This window comes from Elephas maximus, chromosome 9 (genome assembly GCF_024166365.1).
Source record: "Elephas maximus indicus isolate mEleMax1 chromosome 9, mEleMax1 primary haplotype, whole genome shotgun sequence".
Taxonomy (NCBI): Eukaryota; Metazoa; Chordata; class Mammalia; order Proboscidea; family Elephantidae; genus Elephas; species Elephas maximus.
Genome location: NC_064827.1, coordinates 65,843,750 through 65,861,589, shown reverse-complemented (window position 1 = coordinate 65,861,589; position 17,840 = coordinate 65,843,750). Strand labels below are relative to the sequence as shown.

Sequence of the window (17,840 nt, the reverse complement as noted above, 5' to 3'; positions counted from 1 at the left end):
AGGGGTTACCCTGGCCCCAGTGAACTGGGGAAGCATGGAGGACGCAGTGGGCAAGGGGGACACTGGCCTACCTTTTTGGTCTTCACTGTGGTGGCACAGCAGTCCCCACCATCATAGTTGCAGAAGGCCCGGTTGTTGATGGCATCACAGTAATTGTCTCCCATGAAGGGCTATAAAGGAGGGGCAAGGCAGGAAGGAAGTGAGGTCTTATTAGCATTCTAGAATGAGGGGAGCTGGCCCCAGCACTTCATCTAGGCCTCCATAGGCTTTCAAATGTCTCTCTTCTTCTCACAAACTTCAACAGTCAGACCACCTGGCTTCAAATATCAACACCCTCTTGGAAAAGTTATCACTTAACTTCTGGTAGTTATAAAGATCTTAACTAGCCAAATTATTCCCAACCAGAGCGTGATTTCTCTAGGAGATACTGGGGTATGCAAAGCCACAGAGAGACCAGTTACACCTTCCTGAAGTAGTGTTCATTTTACTTGAAGAAATAATAAGAAACTTCTCAAGCTCCCCTTTCCTTATTTTACCTGGTACGTAATTAAAAAACATAATTTATAATAAACTATATGCAAATATATTAGGAAGCTGGATGTAAACTTCCCAAGAATGATATAGACAAAACATAACAAGTCCCAGGAATTTGGCACCATGGTCTGTGTAGGCCCCTTTTCCTCTGGGAGAGGAATACAGATGAAGTCAGTGTCACATGCTTTACCTTTTTGTTTGTTTGCTTGCTTTTTTAATTCTGCAAACAACATGTGAGGCAAACATTGCTATTTCCACTTCACAGATGAAGACCTTGAGGCTCAGAGAAAGAAAGGGGCTTAGCCAAGATCACACTGGCAGAGTCAGTGTAGTGATTAAAATCTACATTGACTCCATCTTGTTTTCTTCACTACTCCAGGCTGATTTATTTTTCTTCCCCATGGTCCTTTCCAAAGATGCTCAAAAGGTGAGGAAAAGATGATGAAGTCAAGCCATTACTGATCTAAACCCAGAGATATCTTGAGGGAAAGTCCGGGATTCTCTGTGACTCCCTTGGTACTTGTATTTCCCCATTCTAGCACTTAGCACACTGTATTCTATGATCTGCTTGTGTATCTGCAGCTAGTTCAATGACATGGGCAATGTCTGGTTCGTCTTTGTCTCCCCAGCACCAATTTTGGCCTGCAGTGATGTTTTTGAAATGGAATATGATTGTATAGGCATAGTGAAAAAGGAAGTTGGCAGGGTTTTAGAAAACATGGGTTCTGGTCTTCCAAATCTCAGCTAAGGTTTGGCCTCTGAAAAAAATCTTCTCTTATCTTTGGCTACTCTTCCATAAATACCCTTTCCATCCATAGGTAGCCATGCCCATCCATCCATTCATCCGTCCATCCATCCATCCATCCTCCACTCAACCCTAGTTATTGAATGCCTACTATGTGTTAGACATTGTTTTAAGCAAAATGGTACAATAGTAAGTTAATATATAGCCATTACTCTCCTAGGCCTTACGGGGTTTAATTAAATAATCATATACGCAATTGGCCAATTTCAAATCTGATAAGAGTTATGAAGGAGAAGTACATGATGCTATTAGAATATAGAGTAGGAGGATTTGATTTAGTCCGGGAGCTCAGTGAAGGTGCCCCTAAGGAAATGACATTTGAGCTGAAATCATAAAGATGAGTTAATTAGATGGGGATGGAGGTGGGAGACTTTCTAGGCAGAGGAAGCAGCATGTGAAAAGCTTTGCTACTTAGAGATTTCTCCCAGCTCTGGTATTTTTCATGCTGCTCCTTCTGCCAGTAATGTATCAACATAAACAGCTCATCCTTCAAGAGTTAGCTCAAAAACCAACCCTTCCAAAAAGACTTCTTCTTAATTTCTTTACTTGTAACCTAGGCTGCTTTGTGTTTCTACAGCCTCTTGTACTTGCTTTTGATTATAGTTCTTGGTACATCATTTTAGAACTCTCTCTTTAATTGTCTACCTCCTTTACCATGAGTTCTTCATTGACAGGGAGTGTGTGTCATTCATTTCTGTATCCTACATTTCCTAGCAAAATGCAGGTAATTTGATTCAACAAACATTTATCTAGTAAATCTTATCTAGTAAATGTTTGTTTAGTAAAATGTTGTACGGATAGCTGGATGGGATGAATGAGGAACAAGATGACGCAGGGAAGACTTAGTTACTATTTTCACCTGAACCAAAATTATTGTATCCCTGGAACCTAGAATAGGGCCAGGACTCAGCGAAGCTTTGATAACAATGACCACTTTGGGCACACAACTTGGGGCAGAGGGCAGAGGGCTTAGGGACCACAAAATCTATTCTCTATCCTGGCTATCTCTCGACACTCCATGTTGATAGCTTCTCTCTGGTCCCAGCATTTGTATCTCTTCTAAGCATACTTTTCAGCCCCAGATAAGAGACAAACTATTAGTTCTAAGGTAAGGAGAAAAGAAAGAGATGAGGGGCACCTGCAAGGGCAAAGGCGATAATCATCATTGGCAGGGCTCAGAGCCTGACAGGTGAGGGTCTCTTAGGCCTCAGTGCTGAGTCAAGGGAAGGATCAAATTCCGCTGTCACACTGGTTGCCTAGACTGCTACTCAGCAGAATGGGTTCCCAGGTAACCCAAATCTCCTTTACCCGAAATGCTGAACTGATCCAATGAAATGGAAGAAAGCAATAGCTACAGCATGTTGCCTTGGTTTTTCTGTTCCTAGCTGAAGTTTGGGAGAATGAGTGTTCTCAAAGACTGCAGTGTTTAGTGCCCTGAGAATATGCCACAGGGAGTCACTAACCAACACACAGGAAGGAATGTGTGACCTAGAGATATCCTGTGATACAGGTCAGAGAATGACTCATGAACAGGAGGTGGCCTAGTGCCTAGTGGAGGAGAAAAAGCAGTGGCTTGAAGTCAGGAGACTTGGGTTCATGCTTTAACTCTGTGCAACTTTGGGCCAATCCTCTCCTCTCTGACTTTCATTTTCCAGTATACACAACAAACAGGTAGAACCACATTACTCTAAGAGTCCTTCCAGTCTTGGTATTATATCAAATTTTAGACCTGGACACTTTCTGGGCCTCAGTTTACCCATCTTTAAAATAAAAGAGCAGGTCCAAATCATCCAGAAAAACCCTTCTGGTTTTGACATTTTAAAAGTTTCATCGAATACAAAGTTTCCTGGGGCCCAATCGGGTCCTTTCTACCTGTATTTCCCTGAGGGGCCTCCGGGGAGATTACAGAGATTTGGACACCTGTTGGGGCCTCCTTTTCACTGCCAGTTGAGAAGAACTGAGAGGGAAATAGAGGTGCACAGAAGTACTTCAAGGTCCATGGGCAGTCCTTTCATCTGAGCTGACATCCCAAAAACTTTGGGCACCCCTGCTTGTCAATGATACAGAGTGCCAGAGCTCTGAAACTGCAAACCCCGAGCAATGGCTCAAATGTGAAGTCAGGAGACTTGAGAGTAGAAAGGCTCTTCTGTTTGTAGCTCAGTGTTTGGGCTTAAGGTATCCATACTACTCCCGGGGCTGAAGAGAGTGAAGGGCAAAGATGTGGGGCAGAAGCCGGTGATTGCCAAGTAATCATAAACAGTAAAATGGGAACTTAAAAAACCTGCCTCACGTGGCTCTGTAAAGATTGTGATACTGCTGGTAAGATGCCTGGTATATTAGAGCTGCTATATCAACATGTCTTTCCTCCTCTCCTCCTTTATAGATCCATTATTATGTAGACACAAGCTTTGGGGCCAGAAAAGCCTGGTCGGGAATCCCTACTCAGTTACCCAGTAACTGTATTTTTGGGTATATGTTTCCTATCATCTCTGTGCCTCAATTCCATCATCTGTAAAATGGGATTGCCGATTCCTATCTGAGATGTCTTTTAAGTGGATATTAACAAAAATTAATAGATACAGTTCATGGTAGCCATCATTAATATATCAATAATAACAGCAGAATCATTTCTAGGGAGGTGATGGCTGTCTTTCCCGGAGACTCACCTCACAGCCTTTGACACAGTGAATCAGAGCAGGGTGAGGATACCACTTGAGACCAGCAGTGCAGACAACTCTCTGCAGAGAGAAGGAGAGAGAGAGAGAGGTCAGATAGGTCTGGGGTTGCGAGGGAACCATCCCCACTGCTTGCACCACATTCAACCACTCCACCTCTTCTTGAAGCTTCCAAGTCCTGACCTCACCCGGGCATTTACATGGAGCATTTGTCCAGATACTTGGGATAACAGGAGCCATAAGATTAAAATAATATTTGCATTCATTGCCTGTGTCATGATTCTGTTTCCCTGGCAGGAACCAGGGCTGAGAAGCAGGATTGGGGGTTGGAGACATGATCAGAAAGACTCTTCAGAAAAATCCTGGTCGATGTTTGACCAGTTGGTGGAGTTGGGAATAAGGTAGAGGGTAGGGTGTGTGTGTGCATGTGTGTGGCTGCAGCCGGAGGAGGGAAGAAAGGTGTGGTGCAGAGTTTCTCAGTGTGCACTGAGGACCACTTTTATCAGAATCACTGCAGGAGGGCATTAACAAGGCAGATTCCTTGGCCTTGTTTCGGACCTAATGAATCCAAATCTTTGAGACCAGTGCCTGGGACCTGCCTTTTAAACACTGATTTCCAGATGATTTGATGCACATTAACGTTTGAGAGCAAATGGGCTGAGGATGAATGTTCTAACTGCTGGTTCACAGCCCGAGGAGACAGAGAACCCTTCGTGTCGTCACCTGCTGCCTGGCCCTACGGCCCACTCACAACTACCCAAAGTTGCCTCATGCTTTTATATCCCAGTGTCTTTGTTCTTGCTGTTCGCCTAAACTGAAATGTCCCTCCTCACCTTGCCACCTGGAGAAACCTTGGTCATCTCTTAAAAATTTCTGCTTTAGACACATTTCCATGTGGCATTTTCCCCATCCTCCTCAAGCAGAGCTACGGTTATGTATCTATGTATTTATTTATAACCTCCTTTAATAACAATTGTCATTATAATGATAATGGCAACTCAGATGTATTGAGTGCATTCATGGTGCTAATCACTTTATGCGTTATCTCATCATCCATTTCTCACTGCTGTGCTGTGTGGTGGGCACTAGTCTCTTGTCGTAAGGAGAATACATTCTCTAAGCTCCGTAGATGTTACGTGAAGAAACCAGGACTTGAAACCCATAAGTGATTTAAGGCTGATCGTGAGATAAAATCCAACGGGATGGTATTTTTAAAAGTAGGTGACTGAAGAAAGCAATGAAAGTAGGAAGATAAAATAGTCCCAGGAATGAGGGTAACAAAAATTCTAGAAGTTCCCTTTTCTATTCTGTCATAGATGCCTCACTTTTTATGTCAAATTGCAGTTATTTCTTTAAAAAATAAAATAACCTGGATGTCAATGTCTTGACTTGCAGTGAGAGATAACTGTGTTGAGGACCAGCTGTGGAAGTGTATATGATCAGGGCTTGCTCTCCTGGCTGAGTGCCAGTTAATAGATTTTAATTAAGAAATGAACATTCACATGGGCCAGAATAAGTGACCAGACCATTCTCTCCTGAGAGCAAACCTATATGGGAGCCAAAGTATAATTACTAGGTTTCTTGGTAGGCTTGGAACAAAGGGAATCACATAACTCTAGGGATCTGGCTGAGACTGGGTTGGGTACCTTTCTTCTCTGGCTCACCGCATCTCTGGTTCGTTTGTGGCTCTCCCATACATAAAACAGTGCCTGGCACACAGAGGATGCTCAATGAATACTTATTTCATGAATGAGTGGATCCAGATAGAAACAACTGTACCAGTACATAATAATTTCCAGATTACTGGATTACTAATTTTTGTTCCATATCTGCACCTACAGCACCTAGTTTAGAAGACAGCTTAGTACAGACTGAATTAAATCAAAGATCTTAGAATAGTTCACATAACTTGAAGATCTACCAGTCTCTCAATATGAAATCTATCTAGCCGCCCTTACTGTCTCTGTTGACATTCTCTACCCTCTCCCAAAACACACAAAAGATGTATTGAGAAAGAACGTGGGCTTTGAGGTAGGACAGATGTGGTTGCAATTCTGACTTGAAATTGCTTTATAAATTTCCACTCTGAGGCTTGGTTCAGCTGTCTGTGAGATGGGTACCAAAAATCTATTTCCTAGGCTTGTGGTGATGATGCAACGAGATAAATAATGTGGAAATGGTTAACCTAGGACCAGTTCTTTAAGTTTCTTGAGGGCAGAGCCTGGGTTTTAGACACCTCTGTCTTTTCCAGGGTCACAGAGATCACAGGCAACAAATATATGTTGACCAACTGAAGGGATATCAGTGGTTCTGGTCTCTCTTCCTTCCAGCTCAAGCTCCTTTCTTCCCTTCTGCTTCCTAGCCTGGGGGCCAGAAATGGGGGGAATTACCTGCTTTCATCCTCCGAAAACCTTAACCCAGACTTGAATCTTTGGGTTTGTGAGTGAGTTTCAGGCCAGTGCAGGGATGTTGGAGGGGCATTTGGTAATGGTTCAAGAAGTAGGAAACACCAGAGTTAGGATCCACCAGGGATTTGACTCCTGTCCCTCCCCGTTTATTTGAGATCTGATTTAATCCATCTGTAGGAGTGTCTTGGTGTGGTTGTACTAGTTTCTGTCAGTTGAGGTTTACCTGACGTGAGTTCAGAAAAAGGACTTTTATGCTATCTGCATAAGCCTATTTATCTTTCCGAGGCTTTCGGATTTTCCACTATTACTCAGGACTGCACGCCCCACCTGTCTTACTACAGGGCCTCTCTGTGTGCAAGGAGACCTGAGAGAGGGAGCAGGCAGTGGGAGCTGAAGGAAAGACCAGGTTGTTTACACCACAAGTTGGGAAATCCCAGATGGGGCCCCTCAAATGTCAGCTTTATTCCTCTTCATGCCGGTGAGACATCTAGCCCAGTCAGAGTCCTTTCAGACCATGTATTTTAAGAGGGCTTTCATTTCCTGCCTTGGCGGATAAGAGGAATAGACTTTTTTCCTCGTGGCTGCGATCACCATCATCAGCACCATCAACAACATAACCACCCCCATCATCTCCACTATCATGTGATCAACACCATCATCATCATCTTTCCCATTGACACAAAACCCTTTATTGAGCAAACATTATGCTCCAATTCCTAAGCCCTGAGTTTTCATCTCATCTAATTCTTATAATAACTATACAATAAAAATAAGTACTATTTTTGACTCTCATTTACACAAAAGGAAACTGAGGCACAGAGAAGTTAAGAAGCTTGCCCCAAATCACACACATAGGTGACGACAGAATCAGGAATTAAACCCACATCTGTCTGATTGCAGGGTCTATGTTCTAAATCACTACACACTCCCTCAAATTCCCCCAGGCCATGAAGCTGTAAGTATAAAATAGCTTACTTGTTTGACTGAAGGGAAGACCAAAGTTCAGACAGGCTTTGAGACAAATGTAGGAAGTGGCAGGTAAGGGACTTATTTCTAAACCTTAGTGTCGAGAAGCCAAAGCCCAGAGAGGACGAGCCCCAGGTGGAGCCCAGGACCTGTGAAAAGGAGGGCTCCCTCATCCTCAGGCCCAGATCTGACCTCCCGCCTGAATGTCTTCTGTGATGAGCCCTCTTTACTTCTTGACTTTCTCCCTTGATTTATAGGACCTGCTGATAGTGAATCATATCATTCAATTTATTTTTGCATTTTCTTATCAGTCTCTGAGCTCCTGGCTTTCTTCCTTCCAGGTTAGCTCTTTAAAAGCCTGGAGACTTTTCACTGTAGCCTTAGAGTCTGAAGAAAATACCTGCCCTTTAAAAGTACATAACAGATGTTCTGTAAATGAGTGAATGAACAGATGATCAAATGAGTGGATGTATGAGTGTGTCCAAGAGTGGCTGAAGAGTCACTGGAATGGGGCCTCATCTCTACTTCTATGGCTTCATTTCCCCCCAGAGTACAAAGCGTGTCTCCATCCATCCATCCATAGACTAGACTGAACATTCACGCAGATGCAGCCCATCCCTTTTCAGGGTTTTCCCCAGCGCTGCTCCCTTTTCAAGGGATGAATGCTGTTTCCTTTGAATGCAGGCGTTGCATGTATCCATTATTTAAAATGTGCGGGTAGATGCCTTGCAGGATGGAATGCAGCATAATTAGCACTGGGTTCAAAAGCTGACTGAAACACAGTAGTTAAGTGAACTGGGCATAAGACAACCTCCCTGAGCCTCAGCTTCTATGTGTATAAACGGTGATAACATTTACCTAATTAGGGTGTGGTGGAGTCACAGTGAGGTGGATATATGAAATTGCCTAACCAATGATATATCATAGATTTTCAATGAGTGGTAATTCCCTTTTCTTCTTCCTTCTTCCCTCCCTCCCAGGAAACTGCTTGACCCCAGGCATGATCTGCAGTAAGCATCCATTAAATGTCAGTTCTCACCTCACCTTACTATTTGGGAGAAACATGGCAGGGGTTGGAGCAGAGCCTCACCTCGACCCTTTACCTTGCGCTGGTGCTCAGAGGCACCCCTTGGAAAGAGAGGAGCCACCCAGGGTTTGCTTTGGCCTGGAAACGCCTACACAGCAGCTCTATTTCTGTAGCTCTCACTGCACCAGGGGCAAGGGTGCAGCAGAGGCCAGCTTTTCTGCCTTATTCCTGGAAATCATCAATCTCTGCCCTTCGCACTCCTCCTTTTTTCTACCACATTTTTTTTCCTCCTGGATAATGAGGCCTCCGGAGACCGGTGGAGGTCTGAACCTCGTTATGGCTCTCTGGGTAGACCGGCATCAATAAAGGCGGGCAGACCAGGGAGCTGGGTGGGGGCTGGGGTGGGCAGGCAGCGGGTGGGCGGTGGGGGGAGAAAGGGGCGGGAGGGGGGGCTTGCAGGCTTTTAGATCCCTAGATTTATTTCACAGTGAATTATAACTGAACTCTTTAGTGCCTAAGGCTCACAGAGGGAAGGGTGGGAATTCACCTGGGGCACAGAGAAGGCCTTGAGCAGGACCTAGGCTTTAGGAATTTCGCCTCCATCCCAAGCTAAGATGGCCTCTGGTACTGGCATTTGAGGGAGGTCTCCTGTGTCTATCCTGTGCATGAATGTACTCATCTTCTTTGGGGTAGGTGGGAGTCAGGTGGGGTGAAGGGAGGGGAGGCAGTGGTGTGGAAAGAACGGGCCAATCCTGAGTCCTGGCTACTAGTTCTAGCTCTACCTACTGTGTGACCCTGGGCTGGCCATCCTCCTCCCTCATCTTCAGTTTCTCTAGCTGTACAATCAGGGGCTTGTGCTTGATGGCCTTCAACGTCCTTGTGATTCTGACATCTAGGCTCTGTGTGCTGCTGGGTGTGTAGAGGACATGAGCCCCGGTGGGACTGTGTGTGGGGATTTGGCATTAGGAATGGGGAAAGGCAGTTTGAGATAGAGAAAACAAAGGAAGATGAGGACAGGGAATGGGGGTGTCTTGTGGATGTAGGAGAGAGTCAGAGGCAGACAGAGAGACAGAGAGGATGGAGATGGAGGGGAAAAGCGTGGGAAGGGAGGAGGAAGAACAAAGTGAAAGAGCTATCAGAAGAGGGAGGACAGAGCAACTGAGTGAGAAAATAGAGGCAGAAAAGAACTGAAGCTGGAGAGACAAAGATGGATACAGGAAAAGAGGCAACAATAGAAGAAAGAGGACAGAGATAGAGGGGAGAAGAATGCTGGTGTGCAGAGGGGCGGGAATCTGCCAGGTCCAGCACCAGGCCCCTGTGCCCTGAATGCTGAGTAAGGCCTCGCAATCCATGCCCTCAGTTCATTTGAGAAACAGAACACCCAGTATCGGGTTCTGCTCTGGCTATCCAGAGCACAATCTGCAGCAGACAGGCAGACAGCAGCTCCCTGGGTCTGTGAGGCCTCCCAGCACCCCAGGCAGAGGGGCTGGTGGACAGAGATATAGCTGAGCCTTGCGTGACCCCAGCTCCTCTCCCCTTCTCCTGGGTGAAGAGCCAGTGCTCAGATCTGGTACATGAGGCTCGAGATCCATGCTGCCCTGGAGGACACAGAGGGAGTCCCACATCAGCTCTGGGGGCCCCTATCAATGGGGTGGCACAAGGGAAAGTGGGGTCGCCAAGCCCAAAAGTCAAATGGGCAATGGCACTGGCTGCCACCCAGAGAGGCCCTACATGGTCATCTGGCCCAGGGTATGCCAGCCTGGCACAGAAGGAAGAACGCAGCACTTGGACTCAGGTGGCGGTTCGAGCCCTCACTCTGGGCCCATTAATTCCCTTCTGAGAGCTCAGTGTCCACATCTAGAAAACGCAGACAATGACCCCTGCCTCATACAACTGTGCTAAGGTTAAACTGTAGTCCTGTGCCAAGGAATGGGCATGTGAACCGCCACACAGTAGATGTTCCATAAATAACAGGTATTAATAGCCCCCTAAATCACACAGCAATTACTCTCCACAAAACAAACAAAGCACGGGGGAAGAGAGAAGCAACCTGGGCATATAGCCCCTGCCTTTCAAGAGCTTATACTAGAGAAAGAAGATAGCCCTGTCCTTAGGAGGATGGCTCTTATAGTCAGGTAGACACAGGTTTGTGACCTGGTTCTGCCACTCCCTGCCTGTGGCCCTGGTGCTTCAGTGTCCTCATCTGTAAAGTCTCATTGCTGTCGAGTAGATTCTGACTCATAGCACCCCTGTAGGACAGAATAGAACCGCCCCATAGAGTTTTTAAGGCTGTAATCTTTACCGAAGCAGACTGCCACATTTTTCTCCCGTGGAGCAGGTAGTGGTATCGAACCACTGACCTTTCAGTTAACAACCTAGTGTTTCACCACTGTGGTATCAGTGCTCCTTTATCTGTAAAGTACCCAGAACCCCAGTGCCGTCGAGTCGATTCCGACTCATAGTGACCCTGTAGGACAGAGTAGAACTGCCCCATAGAGTTTCCAAGGAGCACCTGGCAGATTTGAACTGCCAACCTTTTGGTTAGCAGCTGTAGCACTTAACCACTATGCCACCAGGGTTTCCATCTGTAAAGTAAAAAAAAATAGGGGGCACTAAAACCAGTAACCAGTTACCATCAAGTCGATTCAGACTCATAGTGACCTGAATGTGTCTCAGAGTAGAACTGTAATGCATAGCGTTTTCAGTGGCTGATTTTTTGGAAGTAGATTGCTGGGCCTTTCTCCTGAGGTGCCTCTGGGTAAACTTGAATCTCCAACCTTCAGTCAGCACCCAAGTGTACTAATCGTATGCACCACCCAGGGACTCCAGGGGACAGTAGAACCTCTTATTCTGAGGCTGTTCTCAGGATTCAGTGAGAAAATAATGAAAGGTCCTTAGCATAGGGCCTAACACAAAGTATTACTTCAGGACTGGAAAAATGATTGTAAAGTCCCTATTCCTCAGGACAGGTGTGATGATTAAATAAGATAATATATATAAAGAGACCAACATGGGACTAGGATATAAGAAATTCTCAACAATGTCATTTACCTCCCTGTTAGCTGGCAGGTGGGCCAAGGTGGCCCCATCACTCACCTGCACACGTGTAGGATTCAGCCAGTGGGGGATGTCACGCACGGTCACGTTCATTGGCAGGATGATGGACTCACTGTTGTGGTCCAGGCACGAGGTGGCACACTCTGACCCTGAGAGCAAGCACAGCACAAGGCGGCGGCTCAGCCCACCCATCTTCTGATGCCCACCTGCTGCCCTTCTCAGAGTGGACCCTGCCACCCCTAGTCCAATGTACTCGGACATCCCACCCTCAAGTAGGAAGGCATCAGCTCTCCTGAGAGGGCTGCCTCTGTTCATTTGTCTCCAATCCAGCTGGAACCCATGACCATGCTTGCTGGCCCTAAGCCCAGTTTGGTCATGCTCCTCCTCTGCTCAAAAACCTGTCTAAGGCTCTCCACATCCAGGACTAAGTCCAGCCCTCTTTGTTGGGCATTCAAGGCCTTCCAGAGTCTAGCCCAATCCCATATCCCAGTAACCACCTTCGCCCTTTGGTTGATCCAGCCAAACTGAACTACACCTGGTTTTCCATCCATTCCCTGCACTTCCCCACCTCTAAACTCCTACTTCTATTCAGCCTTTCTCCTGAAACATCCTCCTGATCTGACTTCGAATGGGAAAATCCTATCAGTTCTTCAAGCCCCAGTTGAAATCTTCGAAGAAGCCTCCCTGATTTCTACAGCTGATCACTATATCTTCTGAATGCCTACTACACTGGATCTGTCTCTTTGGGGCACTGATGAAGTTTGTACCAATATTGGCATCACCCTCCCTGAGCCTCCTCTCCACCGTTAAAGTGTTGCCTCTGGGAGGGCAGGGATGGTGATTGATTCTCCCGGGCATGTCTGAGTCTAACCCACTGCCTGACACCTAGGGAGAGCTTAGTAAGTAAAAGATAAGCCTATGAATGCAACACTAGCTTGTCCCCGCTCCTCATTCTTGCCTTCCCTTGGACCTTGAAGACCCTTCCCACTCTTCTTCAACTAGTACATTACTAACAATCCTTTGCACTTCAATCCAAGTGTCACTTCCTCAGAGAAGACCTCAATGGCTTCCTGACAGGCCAAATCCCCTAACAGGCATCAGCCATAGCATTTACCACATTACCATTTCCCATTTGCTTGGTGACTGCTATATTAATAGCTCTCCTCCCTGCTGGATTATAAACCCCATGAGGACAGCACTCTCTGTACTCTCTATTCTATGCCCAGAGCCTAGCACTGTGCTTGTCAGATGGTGGTCACTCAATAAATATCTGTGAAATGATTGAAAGTAATAGCAAGTGAGTAAATGAATACTTGAATGAATGAACAAATGAATGAATGAAGCAATGAGTGAATGATAAATAGGCATTTAGGAATCTTATGAATGACGAAGGGAGTGTATAAATGGATGAGTGAAAAAGTAAATGATTGAATAAATGGATAAATAAATGAAAAATGAATCAGGTAATGAGTCAGTGAAGGGATGGATGACTAACAGGGCCAGGGTTAGTACACAGAAGCCATCAGTCAAGGGACTTCTGGGTGAAGACAGTTGACTTTCAGGCTGTGAGTTGGCAAGTAGATGATAATTTGGCTCGTTCATTCTCTAGCCTGATCTAACACATTACGAAGTCTTCAAAAATCTAAGCCTATTCCATGGAGGTCTCCAGAACTCCAGAGAGGGGCTCATTCATGGAGGCAGGGAACTGACCTGTCAGAATTTGACCAGGGCCCTGTAGAGGTCATGTAGTCATCTCCCTGCTTTGGCACCAAGACCACCCTCAAACATTAAATGGCTCACTAGGTGAGAATCAGGCCTTTTCTTTGAATACCCTATTCTATGAGCCTTTCTAAATGTTCCCTTCCAACTATAGTTTTATTAATATATAATGTATGTGTATATATGTATATATATAAAACCCATGTGTCTGTCAGTTTGTTGTACTATGCTGGTGGCACGTTGCTGTGATACTGGAAGCTTTCCCACTGGTCTTTCAAATACCAGGAGGGACACCCTTGGCGGACAGGTTTCAGCGGAGCTTCCCAACTAAGACAGACTAGGAAGAAGGACTTGGTTGTCTACCTCTTAAAAAAATTAGCCAACGAAAACCTTATGAAATGCAGCAGAAAATTGTCTGATATAGTGCCGGAAGATGGGCCCCTCAGGTTGGAAGGCACTCAAAATGTGACTGGGGAAGAGCTGCCTCCTCAAAGTAGAGTTGACCTTAATGATGTGGATGGATTCAAGCTTTTGGGGCCTTAATTTGCTGATGTGGCATGACTTAAAATGAGAAGAAACAGCTGCAAACATCCATTAAAAATGGAACATGGAATGTATGACTGGACCAATAAACAACATCATGATAAACGAAGAAAATGCTGATGTTGTCAAGGATTTCACTTTACTTGGATCCACTATCAACACTCGTGGAAGCAGCAGTCAAGAAATCAAATGCTGTATTGCATCGGGCAAATCTGCTGCAAAAGACCTCCTTAAAGTGTTAAAAAGTAAAGATGTCACTTTAAGGACTAAGGTTCTCCTGACTCAAGCCATGGTGTTTTCAATTGCCTCATATGCATATGAGAGCTGGACAATGAATAAGGAAGACAGAAGAAAAAATGATGCTTTTGAATTATAGTGCTAGGGAAGAATATCGAATATACCATGGACTGCCAGAAGAATGAACAAATCTGTCTTGGAGGAAGTACAGCCAGAATGCTCAATAGAAGCGAGGATGGCAAGATTTCGTCTTACATACTTTGGACATGTTATTAGGAGGGATCAGTCCCTGGATAAGTACATCATGCCTGATAAAGCAGAGGGTCAGCAAAAAAAAAAAAAAAAGAAGTGCTTCAATGCGATGGCTTGACACAGTGGCTGCATCAAGCATAACAACAACTGTGAGGATGGTATAGGACCAGGAAGTGTTTCATTCTGTTGTACACAGGGTTGCTATGAGTCAGAGCTGACTTGATGGCACCTAATAACAACATATGCATATATATATGTATATATACATATATATACATACAACAAATATGGAGCTCTGATGGCACAGTGGTTAGGGGTTTGACTGCTAACTGAAAGGTCAGTGGTTTGAACCCACCAGCCACTTCATGGGAGAAAAATGTGGCATCTACTTCCATAAAGATAATAGCCTTGGAAACCCTATGGGGCAGTTCTACTCTGTCCTGCAGGGTTGCTATGAGTAGAAATCGACTCAACAGCAATAAGTATGTATGTATGTATATATATTTTAATCTAACCAGTGGTGTTCCTATTGCCATCTTGTCATTCTCTTCTAAGAGACTGATGGGTCTGAAGAGGGTGTGGTGACAGGTTCAGAGATAATGTTTAGAACCTCTTCACTTTCTCTGATCCTGGGATACTGTTCCTGGAAGGGGGAAGATTCTTGGCCTTGCTAGGTGGTTTTCATACGCCACCTCATTTCACTGCAAGTTCAGCCATGCAAGATGGTATCATCATATCCAGTTCACAGATGAAGGACAAAATGCACAGAGCTCAGGTAGCAGAGCTGGTGGGCATGGTTCAAAACCCATGTCTCTCTGAATTCCAAGCCTAGCTATCCTCATGGTGTAGCCATTCAGAGAGAAGAGAAAGGAAGGTAGCAATGGAAGGGGAGACAGAGGGTGAAAGGACGGAGGTGAGGGAAAAAAATTAGAGAAAAGCAAAAAGACAAAAATAAGAGAGTGATGAAAATAAGGGGGAAAAAAATCCCCAAACAGTCATCAGAGAAACTTAGAGGTGCATGTTTTGTCTTGAGATTGGTTCTAAAGTAGTTTTTAGAGAGCAAAGGGAACTCAGGAAATGAGCCAGGGCTGTGATGATAAAATTCTTTTGGGAAAAAAAAAAAAAAAAAAAACGCAGCCTCTGAGAAATAGACAAAGGCTATCTTATCTCAAGAGGAGAGAAAAAGGAAGAAATATGGCCAAACAGGAGGCAACTGCAGTCCTGTCTTCATTTCTCTTTCTCTGAGTCTCCTCTCCCCTCCCCCAGGCTAGCTCTTCGCCTTCAGGACCAGGCCACTGTGTTGTGATATATGAGCTGTAATTGGCATCATTACAGAGCAGTGATCTCACCGCTCCACCCCCCACCTCTCCTTCCCAAGAGAAGCAGGGATGGTGGCAGCGGTGGTGGCAGCGGGAGCAGCAGAAGCAACTTTCTGAGGGCTCATCATTGCCACCAAAGCCACCCCCCAGGCTGCTGCGGGGGCGGGGGCAGAAAGAGCTACTCTGGGTGACCCAAGAATGTGCCCTCCAGCCCCCAAGCCCAACACACACCTCACCTTGATAAAGGGTCTTCAGAAAAAAATCCCTCCCCATGTTGTGGGCTCTGCTCAGGGAGGGGCTCGGCCTGGAGGTTGATAGAGGGGAGGAGGGAGAAGGAGCTGGGGAGTGGAGGAGGGGAGCCTCCTGTGTCTCTACTTCCTTCTCCCTGCCTCCCTTGGTGTCTCTTTTTCTCATAGCCTTTTCTCTCTCTGTTCTCCTCCAACGTGCCCTCACCCACCCACCCATCCTGAATTACTGTAGTCATAAAATGGGCATCCATGCTGCAATGGGGACATGATGTGCAGGGGAGGGGACAGAGATTTAGAGTCCCTGTCTGCTTTGGCCTTGAAAAAGCTCAGTAGACAGAGGAATGCCACCATCACACCCCATCCCCTATCTCTAGACAGTCCTGAGGGGGAGTGGAGAGGCAGGCATTACAGCTCATCTGTGCGTGGCTGTGGTCTGTGAACAAACACAATGTGTGAACAGTGTGGCCCCGAGGTGTATTTGTGTATGTGTGGGAGCTATGTTTATCTCCTGTGGATCCTTCTATGTGTTTGATATGTTTCGGGGCATAAGATCTGTCTGTGCCCATGACGTATACGTGCACTGGTGTGAGGCATGGATGCGCGTGTGCTCTGTGGGGGTTTCTATGTTATCTGACCGTGGCTGTGTTTGTGTGGGTGATGTGTTTGTGTGGTGTTTGGCTGATGTGCACACTCTAGGCATCAGCTTGCTGCAGGATGTATGTATTTGGTTATAAAATCTTGTGTTTGTGATATGTGTTTATTTATGCATATGAGAATATATTTGCATGTTTCACTGGATGTAAATTTGCAAGAAACCTGTTTCTGTAGGCTTTCATAAAGGTCACTTAATCAGAAATTTTTTCCCAGGACTGCTCAATGCCAGTCCTAAGTATTCTGATTATTTACTTTTATATCCTGATGGAGTTAAGGGTATAGGGACCTCATCACAGACACGAGTGTCTACGTCCACTCACACCCATCAGGAATGATGGTGAGAAGAGAAGGCCTTGGGACAGAGCAGCCAATATGGCTCACCACTGCTACACCTGACCTTCTAGAATTCCTAGGTCAGCAGGCCCTACAAGATCCCACTTCTCTCAACTCTCATGGTCAGGGTCCTTCAGACTGGTAGCTCTGTAAGGTCTTCCTGTACCTTCTGAATCATCACAGAGAACAACCATGTGCTTTTCTGTTTTCTAATCCATGCAGGAGTAAGTGCCCTGGTCTAAGTGTAGGAGTGCTGATTCCTACTTGAAGTTTAGGTGAACAATCTGCTCTTGAGGCTATGTGTTTCTACCTTTAAAAGGAGGTAGACAGCCCTGATGGTGAGAGACCCCATACCCCTCCGCCCTCCAACCACAGCCTCACTTCTGGACATGCAGTGATAACTCCCAGAAGGTTTACTGGGTGAAGAACATGTTGGGGCTCTGTGGGGCTGGGAGTGAATGTGTGCACAGATAACCTTTTGCTCCAGACATCCCTGGCAATAGTTTCATAAATCACATTGGCCATGAGAAATGACATTCAATTCCCTGGGCTTTTCATCATGGTCAATTAGGGAATCAGCCCAAGAGGTCAGTATCACTGCCCTTAAATGAGGTCACACTTAATGCACTCTCAGTTTCTCAGGAAGCTCTGGAGCCTAGGATTAATACATCTGTCCAGACACCTGGTTGCAACCAGGCAAGTCCCTGGCATCAAACCGCAGAGTGTCAGCCCTCATTGTGAGCATTTTGCGAGCTGGCCTAGCACCACACAAATAGTACTATTTTGAAAATGCTCTTTATCCTCATTTTGGATGCAGCTGAGATGCCATGGAAAGAACTCGGGCTCTGGAGTAGGACAGACGTCCGGATTTGGGGCAGGTCATGTTACCTCTTCTTTTCTCAATTTTCTCACCCGTTAAAAGTTACTGAGAGGGTAAGAGACATGCCTTTAAAGTGCCTGATGCAGGACCTCATGAACAGTAGGTACTCATGAATGTCTAGTGTTATGAAAATTTTAAAATTAATAATAAAAGCAGCCACACTGGACCACGATTGCTTTCCTA

The 17,840-nt window shown here is 45.6% G+C and overlaps 1 protein-coding gene across 1 annotated transcript in view; it reads right to left on the bottom strand.

Annotated features, from left to right (window-relative positions):
* The window catches only part of PAPPA (pappalysin 1), a 279,871-nt gene that overhangs the window by 21,752 nt on the left and 240,279 nt on the right, over positions 1-17,840 (bottom strand). Inside the window, exons 19-21 of the mRNA XM_049897266.1 lie at positions 11,512-11,621; positions 4,006-4,077; positions 72-170 (exon numbers count right to left, since the gene is read on the bottom strand). Coding sequence (XP_049753223.1) covers positions 72-170; positions 4,006-4,077; positions 11,512-11,621 — 281 coding nt within the window. The remainder of the gene's footprint in view (positions 1-71; positions 171-4,005; positions 4,078-11,511; positions 11,622-17,840) is intronic.